This window comes from Scyliorhinus canicula, chromosome 19 (assembly GCF_902713615.1).
Source record: "Scyliorhinus canicula chromosome 19, sScyCan1.1, whole genome shotgun sequence".
Lineage (NCBI taxonomy): Eukaryota > Metazoa > Chordata > Chondrichthyes > Carcharhiniformes > Scyliorhinidae > Scyliorhinus > Scyliorhinus canicula.
The window spans coordinates 34,666,154-34,690,642 of NC_052164.1; the positions used below are offsets into that span (position 1 = coordinate 34,666,154).

General features: G+C 47.3%; 1 protein-coding gene across 1 annotated transcript in view; it reads right to left on the reverse strand.

Annotated features, from left to right (window-relative positions):
- Window positions 1-24,489, reverse strand: part of ngfrb (nerve growth factor receptor b) — a 193,477-nt gene that overhangs the window by 130,451 nt on the left and 38,537 nt on the right. Inside the window, exon 3 of the mRNA XM_038779107.1 lies at window positions 73-438. Within this exon, the coding sequence (XP_038635035.1) occupies window positions 73-438 (366 nt within the window). The remainder of the gene's footprint in view (window positions 1-72; window positions 439-24,489) is intronic.

Here is a 24,489-nt window from a genome sequence, read left to right on the forward strand (position 1 = left end):
CTGCTGACGGCAAAATCCAAATTTAACACTTCCAGTGAATGACGCACAAGGAAAAAGAAAAGCAGGACTTACGGGTACACACGGCGTCTTTGATCGGCGTACATTCCGAAATCAAAACTTCATTTTCTTCACAGACCATGCAGGGTAGACAAGGATCAGCACTGCTCTTCTGGTTGGAGTAAGTTTCTGGAGGGCATATCTCACAGATTGTGTTCTGATTATAAGTACAACGTTCCAGTACTCCATGTCCTTCATTACAAAGATTGCACTGAAGGCACTCTCCGTCTGCATTATCAGGATCCTCGTAATACCCATCCGTGCAAATGCAGGAAGTGTCAAAGTTATCCATGCAAGGGATTTCAATGGTTCTTGTACCTGAACATATTGTGCAAGGTTTGCAGGATTCAATGTGGCTTTCAACATCTGAATAAGAGATACCTAGGATGAAAGAAAAACAGAAATAAATTAAGTCCAAACATATATTTTCTTTAGTATTCATGCTTGCTACATGGGTGCCACTGAAAAGGCCAGAAATTATTGACTATCTTGAGAACTGTGTCGCTTTTTGGACCACTTCCGGGAGTAGTTAAGAACAACGTACCCTGTCATTTTGTTTTAAGACAGCAGGGGCGATTTCAAGTGCATAGAATCATAGAATCTACAGTACAGAAGGAGGCCATTTGTTCATCGAGTCCACACCGGGCCTTGGAAAGAGCACCCTACCTAAGCCCACACCTCCACCCCCATCCCCATAACCCAACCTAACCTTTTTTTTTGGACACTAAAGGCAATTTAGCATCAATCCACCTAACCTGCACATCTTTGGACTGTGGGAGAAAACCGGAGCACCTGGAGGAAACCCAAACAGACACGGGGAGAATGTGCAGACTCCGCACAGACAGTGACCCAATCCTGGAATCGAACTTGGGACACTGGAGCTGTGAAGCAACAGTGCTAACCGCTGTGCTACCGTGCCTCCCGTCTGCGCTACCGTGACCCCATAGGTTTCCTTGACCATAATTTAAGGTTTCTGCAGCATGACCACACTTTCTTAGAGGGAACATTGCTTCAGAGTCAATCACATTCATGCAAGGCTGGAGTCGCATATAGACCAAACCAAGTACCGAAGGCACATTTTCTTCCTTGCAGATCATTCCTTCTCCTCCTTCAGCTACCTTGCCCTCAAAAGACATTGGCAACCATGGGCTTCGGTTAGAGTGGCCCATTATTATGCTTGGCAAAGTACTGCAGTAGTTTTCTGTTACCTTCTGCACTGTGGCTGACCAGGTAACTCTTCTGCTCTTACCGCCTGTCATTAGGCGTATTGGAAGAATTTATAGGCTGATAATCAACCTGTTCGGCCACATTACAAATTAACTTTCCGTGACCATCAAGCCTGAAGTGGGACTTGAACTCTGATTTACAGAATGTTAAGGAATTAACTGAGGTTTTACAACATTCTGACAGCTTCACAAGCTCTGGGCGGGGTTCTCCATGCTGGTGAGTTTTGAGGTGGTGGTGGCAGCCCATCATTGGATCGTCCAGACCTGCCGGTGCCAACAGAGTTTGCCGTTGTTCACATCCTCCGGTGCCAGGGAACCTGCGACAGGTGGTTGCCATCACCGGGACTGTAAGATTCCACAGGTGGGAATGGCCAGAAAATCCCGTCCTTGTGTTGTTTGCAATGCTGCTTGCATCCTCTGGATTATTTTGACCAGACATCTGGGTTACTGATCCAGTCATATGACAATCTGCTGCAATTTAATGACAATCTGCTGCAATTTAAAGACAAATTAAGTTGTGATTGGCCCCTTTCCTTCACTGAAGGCTTAAGAGGAGAAAGGTTGGCCCAACCATCCTTAGTTGTTTCATCAATGACCTCTCTTCCATCATAAAATCAGGAATGAGGATGTTTGCAAATGACTGCACAATGTTCAGCACCGTTCACGACTCCTCAGATAATGAAGCAGACCATGTCCAAATGCAGCAAGACCTGTCCATTATCCAGGCTTGGGCTGACAGTTGTCAAGTTACGTTTGCGTCATGCAAGTGCCAGGCACTGACCACCTCCTCCAAGAGAAGATCTAACCACCCCCCTCTTAACATTCAATGGTATTACCATGGCTGAATCCCCGACAATCAACATAATGGGGTTACCATTGATCAGTAACTGAACTGAACTAGCCATATTAATACTGTGGCTACCAGGGCAGGTCAAAGGCTAGGAATTCTATGGTGAGTAACTCACCTCCTGACCCCCCAAGGCCTGTCCACCATCTACAAGGCACAAGTCAGGAGTGTGACGGAATACTCTCCACTTGCCTGGATGTGGATGAGTGCAGCTCCAGCAACACTCAAGAAGCTCAAAGCCATTTAAGACAAAGCAGCCCGCTTGATTGCCACCCCTTCCACAAATATTCAAACCCTCCACCACTGACGAACAGTGGCAGCCATGTGAACCATGTACAGGATTCTCTGCAGTAACTCACCAAGGTTCCTTAGACAGCACCTTCCAAACCCATGAGCACTACCATCTAGAAGGACAAGAGCAGCAGATACCTGGGAACCCCACCACCTGAAGATTCCCCTCCAAGTGACTCACCGTCCTGACTTGGAAATATATCACCGCTCCTTCATTGTCGCTGGGGTAAAAACCTGGAACTCCCTCCCTGTCATAATATACACACAAGTATATGATGGTGCATAGACAGACAATGACTGACACACTGAAAGACCAATCAACACACAAAACACAGCAGCCAATCACCAGACAGGACACGGCCACTATAAAGCCAGAGGGCACTTGTTTTCCCCATCTCTCGGGATGCAGCCTCTGAGACAGCCAGAGCCCGTGATCAGCAACACAAACATCTACCATGCGCTAGCAGTATAGCCTGGTCAGGTTAGCCTCAGGTCTCCAGTCAACCTAACATAGTGTCAACCCACAGTGCAAGTATGTTTAACAGCTCATAGTTAAATAAAATAGAGTTGTACTTCTACAAGTGTTGGTAGCCTGTCTCTCTCACTGCTCTGGTAAACGCAGACCTCACAGACCCAGCATACCCAACACATCACTCCCTAGCAACACAGTGGGGGTCCCTACACCTCAAGGATTGCAGCTGTTCAAGAAGGCTACTCACCACCACCTTCTGAAGGGCAACTAGGGTTGGGCAATAAATGGTAGCCTAACCAGCAACACCCACATCCTGTAAATTAATGTAAAATTATATTTTTTTAAAATACCAACTACCTCTGCCCTCTTGTGAACATTTACAAGCAGCATTGCTAACAGATTCACTAAACAGCCCAGGGCACACACAACCAGCTAAGGGGTGCACTGCGAAGATCAAAGGGGTGATTTTACACAACATTCTTTGAAAGGGCATTTTAGGAACCCGACTCTCATGGCTTCCCACCCATTAAAAGTAACAGACTGAAAATGGTAGAGAAGGCAGGGAGGGGGCATGTATCAAAATTTCCAATAATTGCTTCCTACGAGAAATTGACTTTGTAAAATGCTTCCCAAAAAAAAAAGATAATTAATGAAAATAAATTAGCTTAACATCTTCTCCTGGCTGACTCTCCAATGTAAAGGTTTGCAAGACCTAAAGCGAGTTAATCGTGGGTATAATTTCTGTGACAAAATACTAAATGTTGAGTTAGTAGTATCGCCATTAAAAAAAGAGAGGTGGGGAATAGGGCGAACAAACAAAATGGGAAGACAGGTGACAGCTGCACTTTAAGGAGGAGATGTTTGCGCTGATTCATTTTGAGTACACAACAGGTGAAAACACTCAGTAGAAAGATATTGTTGAGAGGCAGGATGACCCAGAGGCTCAAAATACATAAATTCATGAATTTATGAATGCGTAAAGCCATAGAAAACAACAATAGCATTTTGGGTTTTGTAAGTGGGGTAATGATAAACGCGCACAAAGTAATGATTCAGCTATAGTTAGATGACCACATGCATTTTTAGGTACCCCATAATTGAAAAACCTTGAAGTCTGTATCATGTAAATTTAGCAACAGGGATGGGCAACTTATATTATGAAGAGAGATTTGACATACTGGGACGACAGGAAAAAAGAGAGAGGTTAGAAGAATTTTTCATGCTATGCCACAGGGAATAGTCGAAGAGCTGAATTCTCCGCCTCGTGACATCGGAAACGCGAATCAGGCGGAGAAACGGGCACCCAGCAAAAATTGAGGTTGACACCCGTCGGCAATTTGGGCGCCATGCTCTGGTTCCTCCCTGGCAACGAAAACGAGGTTTATACCCTGTGCCGGCATGGATGTATAAAACCGGCAGTTGGACCCAATATGTTCCCCTCGTCGCGATGCGCCACTCTTCTGCGTTGCTCTGCCCCTCTCAGGCGGAGGTCTCGTGGGGGCGAATTACCGCAAGTATTTACAAATGGGGACTGAACATCATGGCTGTGGAGGGGGAAGCGGGAGGCGAAGAAAGCACTCAAACTCCATTGAAAACTGTCGGGCTTGCTGAGATGGGGGGGGGTGGTGACACTCTCAGAGTGCACGGGTGGCACTGCCAAGGTCTGGAGGTGGCGAGAAATACCACACTAAACACGCCCAAAACAAGATACTGGGCACGTCCAACAGCAATACTGCACCCGAAAAGCAGCTCACCACGGCATAGCGTGACCAATAGAAGCCGGGAGATCCTGCTCCCAGGATCTACGTGGCTCACAGCGCCTAGCTGAGATCTAACGCAATCTCGCGACACGTTGTGACCGTCCACAAACCTTTTAGCAAATCTGCAAACGAGAGCGAGACAGCTAGTCTCACTTTAATATGCAGATTCCCAAGGCACCATTCCCTTTGTCTCGTTTTAGCTCATTTGGCTAGACAGCTGGTTTGTGATGCAGAGGGATACTAGCATGGTGGATTTAATTCCTGTACCGGCTGAGATTATTCATAAAGGCTCCACCTTCTTGACTTTGCCCCTCGACTGAAGGGTGCAGATCCTCAAGTTAAATCACCACCGGTCAGCTCTCCCCCTCAAAGGGGAAAGCAGCCTAAGGTCATCTGGGAGTATGGTGACTCCTTTTAAATCACAGCAAACAATTGGGCTGACTCACTAGATTGGATCCACCTTCGGTTAATCTACAATTTGACGAGGCTGAGGCTGGAAAAGTTAGACTACGACCATTCAATCTCCAATAACAGTGACGGTTCATCTCTATGTCCAGATTAATTTGTGAACATTTGAGATCATCTTTTCCTGTGCGAAAGAATGATTTAGTGTTTGGAACATTGCCTGTAGCTAACCTGACCTTTTTATCATACTTCAGTTGGACACATAAAAACAAATGAATAAAACCGATTGTACAACCACTTCTCTGAAAATTAAGTTTAATTCATAAGGAATTTTTATAGCCAGCTAATGCAGCCCCACCAGATTAGGCTGGATCTGGGTATGACGGCCATAGGGTCATAAGACCACAAGACATAGATAGAAGTGGAGCCCAAATCAGGGGAGGCGCAGTTTGACGTCGGTTTGCTGTCCTCTGCCCCCTTCAAAACAGAATTAAGGAGGAATTTCTTCAGCCAGAGGATGATGAATCTGTGGAACTCTTTGCCGCAGAAGTTCCTTTAGTCTGAGATTGTGTCCTCTGCTTCTAGTTTTTCCTACAAGTGGAAACATCCTCTCCACATCCATTCTATCCAGGCCTCGCAGTATCCTGGAAGTTTCAATAAGATCCCCCCTCACCCTTCTAAACTCCAACGAGTACAGTCCCAGAGTCGTCAACCCTTCCTCATACGACAAGCTCTTCATTCCAGGGATCATTCTTGTGAACCTCCTCTGGACACTTTCCAAGGCCAGCACATCCTTGCTTAGATACGGGGCCCAAAACTGCTCACAATACTCCAAATGGGGTCTGACCAGAGCATTATATAGCCTCAGAAGTACATCCCTGGTCTTGTATTCTAGCCCTCTCGACATGAATGCTAACATTGCATTTGCCTTCCTAACTGCCAACTGAACCTACACGTTAACCTTAAGAGAATTGCGAACAAGGACTCCCAAGTCCCTTTGTGCTTCTGATTTCCTAAGTATTTCCCTAGTTAGAAAACAGTCTATGCCTCCATTTCTCCTTCAAAAGTGCATAACCTCACACTTTTCTACATTGCATTCATTCCATCTGCCACTTCATTGCCCACTCTCCTAGCCTGTCCAAGTCCTTCTGAAGCCCACCTGCTTCCTCAATACTACCTGTCCCTCTAGAGATTTTTATATCACCTGCAAACTTAGCAACAGTGCCTTCAGTTCCTTCTCCCAGATCATTAATGTATATTGCGAAAAGTTGTGGTCAGTAGGCCAGTAGCTAATTCACTGATCACCCAACACCCATTGGCTAGAACCCCAGAATTTAAGAAGAAAGTCCTACAATGTGGAACCCACTACCACAAGGAGTAGGTGAGGCAAATACCATTGACATATTTAAGGGGAAACTCAATAACAGTGCAAGAGAGAAAGGAATACAAGGACATGTTGATAGAGTTGGATGAAGGGCTGGTTCGTTCGAGTATAAATACTGAATCAAATTGGACTTAATTGCCTGTTTCTGTGCTGTGAATTCAAAGGAATTCTTCTTTCAGAAACAGAGTGGGATTCACCATTGCCCGACACTGACATCGTAATCGGCAATCGGGCGAAGAATCCCTTCCAAGGCCCAAATCAGGGGCAGCGCAGGTTTGACGCTGGTTTGCTATCCTCCGCCCCCTTCAAAATGGCATAATCGCACCGCATGCCGTTTGAACGTCAATGGCGCATCAGCTGAAGGCCCTCCCCCGATTATCCGCCCCCAATGGGCCAGGTTCCCGACCGTGTAGTTGACGTGTCGTCTCAGTGGTCGGGAACCCGGCGTGGCGGCTGCAGACTGTGTCCAGCATCGCCCCAGCCGGCAGGAGCCATGCTGCTGGCTGGGTGGGGCTTCCGTGAGGGCTGGCGGGACTGGTGGTGGGTGGCCGGGGGGGGCAGTATTTGGCAGGTTGGGTCCGCGCATGGCCTGCACCATGTTTTACGGCGCGGCCGTTGCAGGTCGTCACCGCGCGCATTTGCGGCCATGGACCCGGCCATTCTCCAGCCATTTATATCATGGGAGCCGGGAGTTTTACCCGGCGCTGCAGCTAGCCCTCACCGCTTGCAGGATCGGTGAGGGTTCGGCACTGATTTTGGCGTTGTAAAACGGCAGTTCCCACGCCGGTGTCAGCACTTAGCCACAAAAACGGTGAATCCAGCCCAGTGCTTTTTACATTACTATTGCTCGATAGATAACTCATTATCCACTGTCAGCAGCAGTTACTGCCAGGTCTTGTCAAGAGATTTACCTCCCAACCTGTAACATTGTAATGTGGCTGGGGCCTTCCATGTCTGGCTCTACGTGGCACCCAAAGTATTGTTGCACGGCATCAAATAGCAGAATTTTGGCCTTTGCACAGTCTTGTCATCTTTATTCACAAAGCAAAATTATTTAAAACGTAATACTTATTTCAATAGAGCCCACCTTATAAGCCAAGTGACATTTATTTCTGAATTTATTTCTGAATAGGAAACTCAATGTCCTCCTTTCTCCGCTCCCAACCCCCAATCTACAGCTGGGGAGGTTCTATCTGGATATACTCCAGGTAGTTTGTGCCTACTGGAGGCCTGATCATGTTAAAGGCTGGACCTCATCGACATAAGGCCAGTAAGCTCAAAACTGGTGCCCTTGGGCGACCCGCCAACTCTGGGCTATTGTAATAGCAGGTGGCCAAGCTTTAACTTGGGGCCTCACAGTAGCATGGTGGTTAGCATCAATGCTTCACAGCTCCAGGGTCCCAGGTTCGATTCCCGGCTGGGTCACTGTCTGTGTGGAGTCTGCACGTCCTCCCTGTGTGTGCGTGGGTTTCCTCCGGGTGCTCCGGTTTCCTCCCACAGTCCAAAGATGTGCGGGTTAGGTGGATTGGCCATGCTAAATTGCCCGTAGTGTAAGGTTAATGGGGGGATTGTTGGGTTACGGGTATACGGGTTACGTGGTTAAGTAGGGTGATCATTGCTCGGCACAACATCGAGGGCCGAAGGGCCTGTTCTGTGCTGTACTGTTCTATGTTCTATGTTCTAAAAGGCATGTGCAAGGGAAGGGTGGGTTTCTATTCATGGGAGAAGGTTACTGCAATAAAAAGCCAGATTGGTTTTGTGGAGGGTAAAGAAGCACCTCTGCTCCTCCCAGGACGCAGAAAAGGTCAATAAAGACTTATCTACTGGGCTTCACGGTGCATCAGCCATCAGCTGAAGACATGTGGCGATTTTACACAGTCAATCCAGCTGTTGAGCGGGTTTAGGGTCCATAAGTACATTACAGGACCCCGGTTTACAGGTTAAAAGTACCTATCACCCAAATTAGACAGACTCTAGTTGGAGTGCCAGGCCCTTGAGAAGATAACGTCAGTCATATTGTTGGCTGAAATAGGGTGGTCCATCTTATCCCACCATTTTGAGTCCACATCAGTCTTCACAAGGTATTCAGCTAAAAAAGGACTATAATTAAATCTAAATCTAATCAGAAGTTGTCAAAACACTTCTGGCTGAAATTGAAAAATTACTGGCAGGATAAAGGCTGTCTCAGGCAATGTTGCTGTTAATTTAAAATGGAATTGAGCAACAGAATTAGCTGCTCGGTTTTCTATTATTGCAGGCTGCTACCCATCAGAAAGGAAATTACCTTTAAGCGCTTTGTTCCATCTGGACGTCAATGCCAAGAGTTAATTGTTGTGCATTTTATGGAAGTATGGATACAATTGCCACTAACTGGTGCATGTAAATCTGTTTTACAAGAAGCTCTCTCCTTTGAAATTTTGCCATATTTTCTAGATCGAGCCAAATGCACAAGAGTTAAAATATCCAATTGGTTCCCAAGTATTCTATTAATTTATCTTTTATGTATTTTCTATGACAGAAGAGCAGTTTAATTAAAGTAGCAACTTGCTGTCTTTCAAATGAAATCCAACTTAAACAAATTTTGGCTTCAAGCTTGGGGAAGACCAACTGTTTCACTGCAAAAGTAAAAGCACCTCAGGTGGAAATTATAGTTGGCATTAAAATGCGAATGAATAGTGCCTTCAATTCCTGTTTTCCTTGTTTTAACAGAGAACTCAGTCCTTCAGGATGAGTACAGCTACTAAGAAACAGAGACGATTTGCAGCCAATACACTGAGCATTTGTACAGTAACGTCATGGGCAGTCGCCTCCACACGTTTGTCACGAAACAGGTTATGTTGTTCTCCTGACAGCTTTGACTTCCAAAGCACGTAAGGAGAGCTAAACGGGATGGAAATTGACTGAATCGCACAAAAGGCTTCTTGATTTCAACCTCGAAAAACACACACTCACCAATGGAGCAAAAGCAGACACGCTTTATAATAAAAGACTACGACACTATTCAGTCATTTTTCGAAAGAAAAATGGCACTGCTTTGTGAAATACTGCCAACGTATTGATGCAGTTTAATCAAACCCATCAAGGGCAACAACTCACCCAAGTGCAATGCTGAGGGGGCAGGTTTTCAACTTGTCACATGAGGGGATCACTGGCGGTTGCGGCTCAAAAGATGTGTTCGTGTTCAGACGATCCTGTTCAAAGTATGAGGTAATGACCTCCCTTCAGATGGACAGTAATGGCCTCCTCTGTTGCATTATTCCATGATTCTCCAAGTTGGAAGGAAAACTCCTATTCAACAGCTACTCAGGGTTAGGATTAGTTTTGTAAGGTTGAAGTCGGATGCAACGGCCTCCCGGGAATTAACCGGCTCCCCAGCGAGAAATCTCGTGCCCGTTGTTTGGTACTCGTTTTAAAAACGTGAAGTTGGTGCAATAGCTGCTGAGGGGAAGTGGGGAGGTGGGTAGCCATTTCCATTTTCTAGCCTGCAGCTCAAGGGCCTGGAGCGACTGGCTCAGTGCTCGGGGGAGTGGGGGTGTTCGAGAAGGTTGGCTTCATCGAGCGGCTGAAGTGTTCAAGGTCACTCCTGGGCCCGGGAAAGGGGGGGGGGGGGGAGCTTTTTCACTTTAAATATTGTGGAGACCCAAAATAGGGACAGGTTATTGCCTGTCTGTGGTGAATGAGATTCACACGGTATTATAAGTTACCAATGTCACTCTGTTCCCAGTATATATATGTACCGATATTTTAAGTGCAGTTGCACTACCTGACCACCAGGGGGAGTAGCTCTGGGAGTACTCGAGAGTTTGTACTGGGCTCCCCCATTGGCCCCGCCCAGAACTCCTCCCCCTGGAGCTGCTGTATAAAGATCCGTGCCACAGAGTCAGCCAGCCAGTTCACCGAAAGTTCAACGGCTAACAGGCTGGCTCTGTTGTAAGTATATTAAAACCGCTATTCTAATCCTACAAGCACGTGTCCGTAGAATTGATGGTTCCATCACTGTCTGTCCTATCAAACACTTCCAGGACTGAGGAATTTGCCTTGTTAGATGTGAGAACTCTACACAGCAGCAGGTTGTGTTTGCTATTTGCTCCTGCTGATGGCTGCAGATGCCTGGAGGCTGCTGTTGCTGTGTCCTTCCTCTTCTGTAGCCGGAAAGAAGGATTCATTTCTGGGTCCTAAAACACTGGGCTCAGCGGGGGGACACATATGGGTACAGAAGGCAATCCGGTTTGAGGCAAGAAGACGCTGCGGCACCAGCTGTGCAACACTGATTCACCTGATTACTCCATGGAAGAAATTCTTGCACAGATTGCCGGTGTGGTGAGTGCTGCAGGTAAGCGCACGTCACCGTGGTTTAAACAAGCTGGAAGTCCAGGGTGTTCAACTGCACGTTGAACCCCGGTCAAATATGTGGATGCCAGGATTTGGTTCTGCTGAGGGTGGGCCATGTGGGAGGGGCCTGAACAGCTGTGGCTCCGGGCAGACCATGGCACTGATACGTGGAACAAGTCACACAATGATGGACAGATCATTTCTATGACAATAAAAGCAAATTACTGCGGATGCTGGAATCTGAAGCGAAAGGGAAAATGCTGGAAAATCTCAGCAAGTCTGGCAGCATCTGTAGGGAGAGAAAGGAGCTAACGTTTCGAGTCCGATGACTCTTCGTCAAAGCTTTGATAAAGAGTCATTGGACACGAAACGTTAGCTCTTTTCTCTCCCTACAGATGCTGCCAGACTTGCTGAGATTTTCCAGCATTTTCCCTTTCATTTCTATGACAATGTACTGGACATGATAACACATTCCCACGTTTATCCTCCATTTCTGTTGAAGAAATTGCGAGGGGTTAAACCGTGTGTTTGTTTTTTTTGTGAAAATGAACTGATATAGCTTTGTATTGGTACCAATATAGAACGGTGACATTTCATTGTTCTTTATTGGTTAGTGTGGTATGTGGAATGTTACATAGTTGATTTTCAAATCTTTGTTACTGTTGTCTGCTTAATGAACATAATATTTTCAAATGGCTTCTCATGGGCAGACGATCCATGTCTCAGACGATGATTATTGCATCGCATTTCAATCAAACATTGAAGCTTGAACTGTATGTCAGAACTCTAGAAGCGTCAGAACCATATCGGCAGCAGCCAATAATCAAACACTCAAGATCTGGCCGTCAGCACTGGGGATATCTTCAGGACCAAAGAATCAAGGGAGGGCACTTGAGCACACTCTCCCTAATGTTCCGGCAGGGGTCTGGGGTCTAGGGACTCCTGGTGTGGCCCGGAGTGAGTGTGCAGAGCAATGTTGTCCAGCACAACTGGCTCGCTGGATGACACTCAGAGAGGGTGGGACACACAGAGAGGCTTGGGGTATTTGCGGGTCATGGGATGGGTCAAGGGTCAAGGTCCGGCATGCCCGGAGGACAAGGGAGGACTCAATCTTCTCATTCTCATCAGGCGAGTCTTTATCTGTAAGCTCACTCTCTTCCCGCAGCACCCCCCCCTCCCCAATCCTTCCTTCCTCACAATCTTCTCCTTCCCCCCAAGCAGCTCCTCCCACCCCAATCCCTCTGTTCCACTAAATCCCCCTGCCATTCACTGCCCCTCCCACTCACGCCCTCCCTCTCCGACAACCCTATTCCACCCTCCAAGGGTCTGTGTAACATCATTCCAGGGTGATGGGCCTGTGTCGGCACTATCAGTGGGTCAATATACAAGGCAGGAGGGTGATAATCACTCCCTGTAAGGTTTGCTCTGGTGCTCCTCAGGTTATACCAAAGTCTGACTCCTGTCTTTCTGCTGACAGCGCAGTCACACCCATCCTCTGAATGGACTCTGCATGGGGGCGTTTGAGTTTGGACCACTGTGCCCGTGGTGCGGGGGATGGGGGCTGCGGGAGGCAGCAGATGGTGGGGAAGCAGGCAGGCCCACTGAGAATATTAACGTGACAAAGGATTGACATGTATCAGGTGTGACATGTTTCAATAGTGAACATTTGACAATTTCAATCCCCGTGTTATAGATAGTTACCCGCCCAGTGCCCACTAAGTAATCCTCTCTCTTCTCAATCTTTCATGGTCTACTGCAACATCTAGGTATGTTTCCAGGAAGCACGTCAGAGGTGGAGGGAGCCTGTTGCTTTCTATGCCCTGTGGCCTTTGATGCCCTTGATGGATGTTCTCTGGAGGTCCTGGAGCCAGATAGCTCAGGCTGGCTTACTGGTGCCACGGACGGGGCCATGCTACCATGTTCTGCCCGCTACCCTTGAGATACGCCAGTGGCGGGAGGGGGAATTCAGAAGAAATGGAGATCCCGATCATCTCCTTGTTGGCAGGCCCTGGGTTGGCCTTCAGTGCACCCTCCTCCCTGACAGTGTCCGTAGGGGGTTTCCATGGGATGGGAGAGCAGCTGCAGTGAACATTTACACCCTTCCAGTGCCGTGAGGCGTGAGCCTCGATTCCCGACGCCAACGGGAGGTGGCAGGGGGCATTGGAAACAGGCGCCGATCCCCTTTTCTTCATGACGCTGAATTCTCTGCCTCATCGCTAACTCTGCTACCAGCGGTACAAGGCGAAGACTTTTGCCCTTGGTTTTACCAAAGTCTTATAAAATTGCGGGAAATATTCTTTACACTGACACTCCAATTCTTCTGTCGTGAAAGCTAACATACCACTTGGCTGCCCAATTGTTCACTGTCCCTGCGTGTTAACGCCCTGTGATTTGTCTACAAGGACACCTAGGTCCACCTGAATGCCAGCATTTCTCACTATCTTACCCTTTATAAATATTCTGCTTTTCCATTTATCTTTCAAATTTCAGTGTCTTGATTTAATGAGGGATTTCAAGAAGTGAGAATGGTTTTGTTGCATGAAGGTCTTCAGGTAACTGAAAAAATGAGAGAGTTGTCGTAGTTTTGCAGAATTGCTCTCCCAACACAGTACCTTACAGAGGAAAATGCATCCATCACAGAAACAGTAAATTGTTACCGCGCTGAAGGAGGCCATTCGGCCCATCATGTCGAAACCGGTTCGCCGAATGAGCAATTCACTCAGTGCTATTTTTCTCTCCAAAACCCTGAACATTGTTCCTTTTTCAAACTCAGTTCAAATATCTGTCCATTTTGTCACAACGCCTCACTGGGGAAACAGTTCCCCCCACGCAACATTGTAGAACCGTAGAATCACGACTGTGCAGAAGGAGGCCATTTGGCCCGTCGAGTCTGTACCCACCCTCTGAAAGAGCATCCTATTTAGGCCTGCACCCCCACCCTATCCCCGTAACCCAGTAACGCCACCTAACCTTTGGAACACTAAGGGGCAATTTCCAATGGCCAATCTACCTAATCTTTGGATTGTGGGAGGAAACCGGAGCACCCGGAGGAAACCCCGTACAAACACGGGGAGAAAGTGCAAACTCCACACATTCACCCAAGGCTGGAATCGAACTGGGGCCCCTTGCGCTGTGAGGTAGCAGCGCTAACCACTGTGCCACCATTCACTCCATCCACATTCTCTTCCCCCCCCCCCCCCCCCCCCGCCACATTCCACCCCCTACCCCACCCCATTCCCTATCCACAACCCCACCCTGGGGCAGGCATATTCAAAATAATGGGACCGAAACTGGAGAGCTTTAAATGTCCTTGTGTGGGCCATCAAGCCATTTCGCAAATGTAAATCAGACACCAAGGCCTGAATTTTCATCCTCAAGAGGAATGCAGATATATTTGGCAACCCTGATTTCCCATCCAATAGAGTTAGGAACAGTATGAAAAATCCTGCTGTTAGCTTATTAAAGACAGAGGTCTGAGATCGACTTTCAGCTGCGTGTCTCTCACAATGCGTAAAATACTGATAGTGAAAGGAGAAATCTGATTCCAAAACAAATGCAACCCCTCTATCACCCATCAAGAATGATGGAATTTTTAGGATGATTCAGCACTTTTGCAGCCCAAGACGACAGTGATTACAGCCCCAATTCTCACATCCATGCTCCCTTCCCCACTAGGAACCTGGGGCGAGATTCTCCGACCCTCCCACTGGAGATTTGGCGGGAGTGGGAATCACACCGCGCTGGTCGGAGGGCTCCCCCCCGGCGATTCTCCGGCCTGCGATGGGCCAAAGTCCCGCCCGTTCTATGCAGGTCCTGCTGATGTAAATTGGAGTAGGTCCCTTACCAGTGGGACCAGGCGGTGCGGGCATGCTCCGGGTCCTCGGGGGGGCACGGGGCAATCTGGCCCCGGGGGTTGCCCCCACGGTGGCCTGGCCTGCGATCGGGGCCCACCGATCTGCGGGCGGCCCTGTGCAGTGGGGACAATCTATTCCTCCGCGCCGGCCGTGTAGGCCTCCACGATGGCCGGCGCGAAGGTGAACCCCCCCCCCTGCGCATGCGCGGGAATGACATCAACAGACACTGACGCTCCCACGCATGTGCAGACCCGCGGCGGCCGGCGGAGTCCATTCGGCCCCGGCTGGGCCGGCGCCAAAGCCCTTCCACGCCGGCCGGCGGGGCGCAAACCATTCCGGCACCAGCCTAGCCCCTGAAGGTTGCGGAGGATTCCGCACTTTTGGGGCGGCCCGACGCCGGAGTGGTTCCCGCCACTCCACTGCGCCGCTTCTGCCTGCCCCGCCGATTCCCGGAGAATCCCGCCCCTGGAATCGAAGAATTGACCCTCATATACCACAACTGACTTAATCCCATTTGCCAAAAATCCATCTGCAGCCTAATGTCAGATATTAAAAGCTCCAATTAAGTCGTGCAAATCACTAAAGCTGCATCAATATCTGCCAAGCAATAATCTGACCAAAGGCAGGTTGGATGAAAAGTGCATGGTCTCCTTAATAGCTGCTCTTTTACTCTCATCCATTTCAGTGCTTCCTGTCAGCTGGTGGCAACCAAATGTAGTTGAAAGTATGACATTTCCTGCTTGCTCATCATAAATGATCAAATTAGACCCAAATACTGATAGACGGATATCTCTGCTGCTCTCTGTCAAAACTAATGGAAGCTTCGGTGACTTGGAGAGCAGTTGTGCCATTAATCAACTTGCTATGCAATTGCTCACTGTGCCTTCAGATAAATCAGCTAAACTGTGGATCATTCAGAATCGGAGTCTACAAATTAAGCAATTGCCTTTGTAAAGAGACATACCAGAAACTCTTGGCATTTTAAGAGCCGCAATATGGCATTCTTGCCAAAATGAGAAACTGCCTCTAGTGGCGTAACTGATTAGTGCAGCTTCCCCAGGGAATGCAAGCATTTGGCCATAATAAATGGCTCTTTGTATTTGCACCGCAATATCTATGCCAAGATTCCTGAGGGAGCTTGCTCTGTTTCTCATCTTCATCAACAACCTGGTAGATGCATCACAAGTGACACTGTTCTCATCTGCGATTGTTCTTTACAAGAGAGAAAAGGAGAGAGGTAAAGCAAAACCTGCTGGAACATCTTGCATTACCAACTGGCAGGGATCCAGCTTGTTGAGTGATGAACTGTAACAACGCGAACAAATTCTGAAAATATGAGGAACCTTTCAGCCTTAATCTTTGCACTTGTTGATCAGAAGATTGCTACAACAATTTGAAACCTCAAAGTGTCGTGTTGTGTTCCTCCTCTTAGACTGGAAATTCTTGATCCTCCTAACTCATCATTTCTTAACACAAATTGCTATTCATTAAAATGAGGGAACAGCCGATTTGATTCGAAGGCACTGTCAATCATCAAGCTGGCTTGCCACTTATTGTTATTCATTTGTTTCTCAAGGTGGGATTTTCCAGTCTCCCCCACTCATGAACCACTCATTGCTTCTTTTTAAAAATAAGTTTAGAGTACCCAATTCATTTTTTCCAATTAAGGGGCAATTTAACGTGGCCAATCCACCTACCCTGCACACCTTTGGGTTGTGGGGGCGAAACCCACGCAAACACAGGGAGAATGTGCAAACTCCACACGGACAGTGACCCAGAGCCGGGATCGAACCCGGGTCCTCAGCGCTGTGAGGCAGCAGTGCTAACCACTGCACTACCGTGCTGCCCATCACTCATTGCTTTTTAAAATAATATGAATTTGCAGCATGGTCGGAGGCTATCTCTGCCTCTTGTGTCTACACTGACAAACAAGGATGCAGCTTTTGGTCCTTGGCCTTGTAGGTTATGACATTTCAAGTATATATGAAATGAAAATCGCTTATTGTCACGAGTAGGCTTCAATGAAGTTACTGTGAAAAGCCCCTAGTCGCCACATTCCGGCGCCTGTTCAGGGAGGCTGGTACGGGAATCGAACCATGCTGCTGGCCTGCTTGGTCTGCTTTAAAAGCCAGCGATTTAGCCTTGTGAGCTAAACCAGCCCCTAGGCATCCAAGTACTTTTGAAGTGTTTTGAGAGTTCCTGCCTCTACTACCCTTTCAAGCAGCAAGTTGCAGCCCCCACCACCTTCAGGTGTAAAATAATCTCCTCTGAACTTTTTTTAATTTAAATTTAATTTTCCGGATTATGGAATGCAGATTCTCGAATTAGCCAAAGTACAGTCCAAAGAAGTGAACAGGATTCAGAATAGCGCCCCCTGTATATTTATACTATAAACTCAATCAGCACAAAAAATTGTACCAGTGATAGAGAAGTAATATTGTTTTAGAATTCCAAATTTAAATGCAAATAATGCAAATTCCTTAGTTAAGCTTATGAATATTGTATTTAGTACACTATGCACGTTACAGATTCGCAAATGATACATCACTGAAAGAACACTTAAAGATACCATTCTTCCGACAAAGCTGACCTGTCCCACTTCCCTGATCTATCCCCTTAGCCCTGCACTTACCCCCCTTCAATTTCTCCACTTTCCTTTTGAAAGTTACCATTGAATCTTCTTCCATCATCTTTTCAGGCAATGAATCCAACTCTTTGCCTGGAAAAATGTTTCTTTATAGCACCTCTTATTCTTTTGCCACCCGCTTAAATCTGCTTTGGCAAAGAATCGCCCTAGCTCAAAACGTTACCTCCCATCTCTTTCCAAGGATGCTGTCAGACCTGCTGAGATTGTCCATCATTTTCTGTTTTTGTTTCAGATTCCAGCATCCACAGTAATTTGCTATTACCTTAAATCTATGTCCCGATTGCCTACGCTTCTTCCATTGAAAATAGTTTCAATTTAATAACTCATCAAAATCCTCCATGACTTTGAACCCCGACATCAAGTCTCTTCTTAACATTCTCTGCCATCATTCACTGCACCTTCTCGAGTCCTTCTATATAACTTCATCCCTCATCCCTGGTACCTTTCAGTTCATCTCTTCTGCACCTTCTTGGTAACTTTCTTAAAATGTGGTGTCCAGTATCGAACACAACACTCCAGCTCTACATATCTTTCAGATTGAATTACCCAAACTGGAATGTAACACTCAAAAGCACAACATGACATAACTGCTTCTGTTTGCCTCATAATGTTTTAAATTTGTCCTCGCTGTTAAAGAACCAACGATGGTTGAGCAAGTGTCACAATCTTTGGTCTTGCTGGTTGGGGTTTTTCAACCAAAGTGCAGGTTGAACTGCCTTTTCAAAGGCTGCACAGAAGTTCCATATAGTCCAGTCACTTACAACAGTTTTACATTGGCTTTGCACCAATATATACGCCAATAGATATCCAAATAACTGGTCATTAATCTGTCACCAAATTTTTATAGCTTATGGGGTGCCACTTTACATCAAGCGTTACTGTCCAGGAGTCTCTCCTGCTCTGAATATCAGCCAATGGCATGATGGAGGGATTTGCAGGTTGACGCTCAACCTGTTTGTCCGCATTGTCAATGCACCTTCCTTGGCCATCAAGTGCTGGATTGGGACTCTAACCCAGAGCTTCTAGCTCAGAGGCAGGGACACCAACCACTACGCCACGAGACATCCTGGGCCTATCATAAGTGCCCAACTTTTCCTTCCAAACGATATCAAGCTGCTTGATCCACAGTTTTACACACCAGTTAAAAGTAACTCCCCATGATTCTTGACTGCAGATTGTGGCTATATTCTTCTGGGGAATCATAAAATATGCCCATATAGAGTCAAATTAGGTTCTGTTGAAGCTGCATGAAGAGAGAGATGTAGGGGAAACTTTGTTTCAGAAAATGTTGTTTATATCGTACCTTTGGTTCTCCAGAGGCTGCTCAGGATTCCTACCAACTTATAGGAAAACCATCTACTGTGTGAAATGTTCTTGGACTTGAGAAGCACATGATCCATGGTGTCAAAACAAACCTCAATTCTGCTGGCTGGGCATCCAAAAAGTGGTTCACTGAGGTATATGACTAACATAATCGAGTTGATACACTGTTAAGCCTATTAAAACTGAACAAAAGCTACGGCTAACTAGCTCACAGCTGACTTAAGATTTGATACATAACGGTTACCAGAATGAGATCACATCATTCGAGAACTCTGGATCTGCAAAGTTTCTACTGATCTCATATTTCATCAGCATCAATTCTGATTTGTTATTTAAGTATAGCATGGGTGATCTGTATCTTAACTCCATCTATTTGCCTCAGTTCCATAACCCTTAAACCCTCGCCTAATAAAAATATTTTTACATGTTCAATTGACCAAGGCGCAGAACTTTTAGGAAAGAGAAAGTTCCAGATGTTTGTTAAGATGTGCTTTGTGACATTACGAATGAATGTCCGAGCTCTAACTTTGAAAGGATTTTGAAGGGTAGTTATTTGCCAGCAGTAAAAAGGGATAGAGGAGAGGAACGGTTTGAAGGAGTCGAAGCTTGAAGGGGTCAAAATGTCAGGGTGAGTTCCACCAACAATGGAGACTTCAGGGGCGGGATTCTCTCAACCCGCGGCAGAGGTCCACGTCGTCGTAAACGCCGTCGCATTTTACAACGATGTGAACGGGCCGCTCCCAGGACTATTTCTGGCCCCTACAGAGGGCCAGCACGTCGCTGGAGCGGTTCACTCCGCTCCAGCTGCCAATCCCGGTGCGAACTGGGCGCCGCGGGTTCCGTGCATGCGCAGTGGCGCCGGCGCCAACGCCACATGCGATTTGGCTTCCTACAATGCGCCGGTCCCGACGCAACAAGGCACAGCACTACAGGGGCCGGCATACAGGAAATGAGTCCCCACTCCCCCCCTCCACAACCACCCGACCCTTACATGCTGAGTTCCCACCAGCTGAGAGCATGTGTGGACGCGCCGGCGGGACTCAGCGTTTCCATGATGGCCACTCGGCCCATCCTGGCCCAAGAATCGGCGGGCTGGCCGCGTAGGGCGGGCTGGCCGCGTAGAGCAGCCCGCGACTTGCGCTGCGCCAACAACGCTGGAGCCAATTCTCCGCTGTGCGTTGGGGCAGCGTGGCCCAGTCGCGGGGATTCTCCGGCCCAGGGCTGGGAGAATCCCGCCCCAGATGCTTCAAGTCACATTTGATGAAGCGGCTCATGATTTGATGTAAAATGGAGAGTGAGGGGATGGGAATCTGAAGGTGAAGATTGAGTGGATGTCCAGAGATTGAGTACAAGGGAGATTAAGAAAACCAGACCCAGTTGAGGAAAAGATCAGAAAAGAGGTGAGTGGCGCAGTTGGTTAGCCCTGCAGCCTCACGGCGCCGAGGTCCCAGGTTCGATCCCGGCTCTGGGTCACTGTCCGTGTGGAGTTTGCACATTCTCCCCGTGTTTGCGTGGGTTTCGCCCCCACAACCCAAAGATGTGCAGGCTAGGTGGATTGGCCACGCTAAAATTGCCCCTTAATTGGAAAAAATTAATTGGGTACTCCAAATTAAAAAAGGGAAAAGATGTGAGAAAGATAGAGGAATGGAGAAGAGTTTGAAAGTGATTCCCCAGAGGAGCACATGTGGTGGGAAGGACTCCAAGAAAGGGGTGTGAGGCAGTTTGAACTGCTGGCTAATAGACCAGCATGGGAAGGGTTAACCATGGAGCCGTAATCCTGTGTTTTGTTTAATCAGGTTATATTTGACCTTAGCATCTCCATGCTTCGTTTTATGTTTGCAAATTTGAGCTTTTATAACGTTAACTTTTAATTGTCAAACATGACTAAGATTCTTAAATTGCTTTGGCTTAAAATAACTAATCAATGTCTAATTACTAAATGCAGTTGTGTGCAAGGAAATGCTTTAAAGAGATAGTTTTTTGAATGAATAAGGAAGTAGAAAATATGGTTAGAATGTTTTAGTGATGAGGTTGGAAAAACAAGTATAACAGATCCATGCGATGAAATGTTGCACTACAGGATGAGAAAGGCACAATTGGAGTTGGTTGATTCCTTAAATTGAATAGCAAGTACACTTCTCATTCATAGATTTGCATAAGTGAACAACAACTGACTGCGCAAAGTGTGCTGCGTGATAGGGTAGCAAACACTGACTGATATAAAAGGCCGGATTTTCCCAGGAGGTGTGGTGATCCCACATGCAGGATTCCCACCCCCATTCCCAGCTGATTTGAACAGTGTGGGAAAGAACGCGAGTCCTCATGCGGCATACACACCCTGACTGGCTCCAATGCAGGGTGGACATTTTAAACCCCTTGCTATTTTCCTGGAGTCAGGACTGTCTTGGTCGGCGACACCATTCGTGACCGCTCAAGTGGTGTTATGACACACGAGGGAATGCGAGTTTTCAGTCAGGAATCTTTTGACAGGTAAGTTCAAAAGATGTGGACAACTTTACATGTCGTAACATAATGTGGCATGATAAGTTTTAAAAGTTTTCATTACAGTGATTGACAAGAAGACTTTGGGCAGAATTTTCTGGTCCCACCCACCATGGGATTCATCGCTGAAAGGACGGTGGCAGTAGTACAGATGCACACAGAACATCTAGTTCTTTAACTAGTAGAATGATTTATTAACAAACATGTGGAATGATAATTAACGAACCACAATACAGACAGTAACAAAATAAATTAATTCAGTGAATTCTCCTGGAACTACTTAGTGCGACTATCCTCTTGTACGTCTTACTACCAACTGACGGGTGTCTCAAGTCACATGATAGATCTCTATTGCCACCAACTGGTTGGAGATCGCATCACTAACTATATACAGAACTGTGCACAGACATAACCATTGGCGCAGTCTGTCCACAGACGGGAAATTTGACGGACCAGCAACGGGCTTTGTGGCAGCGCCCGAATCGCTCTGGTGGCTTCCAGTGGTAATAAAGAAGTTTATTAATGAAAGGCAAAGGCTGGTAACAACACAGGCACAGAACTCAATTGGATGAGTTCTCTTCGGCTCGGAGATGCACACTGCCCAGGCTCCTGCTCCCGCACAAATTCACCATTGGCTGGAGTTCACACGATCCCGCGCCATTGGCTCCAAGCCTGTCATGTAGCCTGCCAAGCCAGCCCTCCTATGCTACCACATCCCCCCCCCCCCCCTCCTTAAGTCCCTAATTACATTCTACACAGCAATGGTACAGGTTCTATAAACATGGCAAAAGATAACAGGGGGAAAAGAGTTTGTCAAAGAGTCAATTGGTCCAGGGATCTCCCAGTCCTTCTGTACTCCACCCACAGGCTCGACATCCTTCTAGGCAGTTAAATTGTCTGTGGCCGAAAACAGTTCAGGAGGCACCGCCTCAACAGCAGAAGAACTTGCCTCACCACCCTCCAAGAGCATAGCTGGCTGGGTGCATCAGCTGCCCCTGCTCAGGAACATTCACAGGGATGTCGACAACACCAGTATGAATCATTTGCTCTGAATTGCAAGACATCATCTTGCAGTTCCTCAGATAACCAATGTGCTTTTTGACATTCCTAATAATTACATTCATCACGTACGACACAGGCACCGACTGGGACACAATCCGTCGAGCTAACCATAGTTTCCCCAAGGCAAAGTTATGAACCAAGACCAGGTCCCTGATCTGTCACTCCTCTGTGTCGCCCATTGAGTTCCCTTGGAGGCCTGACATGCCTCCACCCTGTCCACCACGTTAGGAAACACTAAGTCCAAATGCATTCTGAGGCAAAGGACCATCAGCAACTCGGCTGGTGTGACCCCCGTGGTGGTGTGGGGAATCGAATTGTATGACAACAAGAAATTGGCAAGCCATTGGCGCAGTAGTTTGTCATGGCATTTCCACATGGCGTTCTTGAAGGTTTAAAGACCCTCTCAGCCAATCCATTAGACTCTAGGTATTGCAGGGCTGTCCTAGTGTGTTGTATGCCATTAGCTCGAACAAAGGTCTGGAGGTCGTCCCCTGTGAAAAAAGTACCGTTGCCCAACACTATAGACTCTGGCAATCCATGAAGAGTGAAAACTCGACGCAAGGCACCCACAGTGGCTGATGAGACCATAGTCCCATCTCCTGTATATACAGGCACTTGTAGTGGGCATCCAACAAAACTAAAAACATCCTACCCAAGAAAAGCCAACATGGTCTGAGTCCATGGGTGACCGGGCTACTCCCAAGGGCAAGGAGTGGCCAACAGAAGCAGGGACTGTTGTGTTTGACAAGATCAAACCATTCTCACAGGTCAGTTCACCTTGGCTAGTAGAATAGGATCTTAAGTGCTCAGATTTCTCATACTGCCACCTGGTTTGGATCATCCCCTTGACCTTTGGTAAACTACGATCCCTCTGAGTCCATAACAGCCGACACAGGCAAGGTGTCTAAGAAATTCAAAGCCAATACGATCCTCTGGGGGCAGAGGTGGTGCATTTTCTGATGGAGAGGGTGGGGATTCAGCTCAATGTATCTGCATTGGCAATCTGCAGTCGCTGCTGCTGGAAAGCATAATTGTCAGTCGTCAGCAGCAAGGCCCAAAACTGCACCACAGCCGAGACGATTAGTTTGTCCTCTTTCAAAAGGCCCAGTAGCAGCTTATGGTCAGTGATTATGTCAAATTGCTTCCGAACACATGTTGGTGGAAATTGTTCACACCATATATAACTGCTAAACCCTCTTTCTCGACTTGAGCATAGTTTCACTCCGCTTCTGAGAGGTCCTCGAGACAAAGATGATGGGATGCTCAGAACCATCCCTCATCTTGTGGGATAATACTGCCCCTGTACTGGAAAGGGGCACATCACATGTGAGCATAATTGGTTTTCCAGGGTTGAAGTGAACTTAAAGGTTCGAGAATGGCAAAATTTACTTCACCAAATTAAAACTTCCTTCTTGAGGCCCTCTCCATTGCAACCTTTGATGTTTCTTTAGTAGTTGGTGCTAATGTTGTGGCTAAATTTAAAATGAATCATCCATAATAATTTACCATGCCGAGGAAAGACTTGAGCTCACTTACATTCTTGGGTTCTGGACTTTACAGATATCTTGACTTCCTCCTCGAGGAGTTGAAACCCTGCTGCATCTATACTGAAAACTAAACATGTCACTCCCGAGACCTGTAACGTACACGTTTCATGTTTGAGACATACACACGTGTCCCAAAATCTTCTTAACACCTCCTCTGGGCTAGCCATGTGGTTTTCAGGGGTGGTGCTAGTCCCCTACAAACGTCATCGAGGTAGACCATTACCTTGGGAATTCCTTGGCGGAGGTTTCCTATCGTATGCTGGGACGTAGCTGAGGCTTAGAATCATCGAATTTACAGTGCAGAAGGAGGCCATTTGGCAAATTGAGTCCGCACCGGCTCTTGGAAAGAGCACCCTACCCAAGCCCACACCCCCACCCTATAACCCAGTAATCCCATCCAACACTAAGGGCAATTTTGGACACTAAGGGCAATTTATCATGGCCAATCCACCTAACCCGCACATCTTTGGACTGTGGGAGGAAACCGGAGCACCCGGAGGAAACCCACGCACACACGGGGAGAACGTGCAGACTCCGCACAGACAGTGACCCAAGCCGGGAATTGAACCTGGGACCCTGGAGCTGTGAAGCAATTGTGCTAACCACTATGCCACCATGCTACCATGCTGAATGGCAACCTTCTGTATTGATAAAGGCCCTTATGGGCGTTTATGGTGGTGGACGTCTGGGACTTCGGGGCAGCACGGTAGCATGGTGGTTAGCATAAATGCTTCACAGCTCCAGGGTCCCAGGTTCGATTCCCGGCTGGGTCACCGTCTG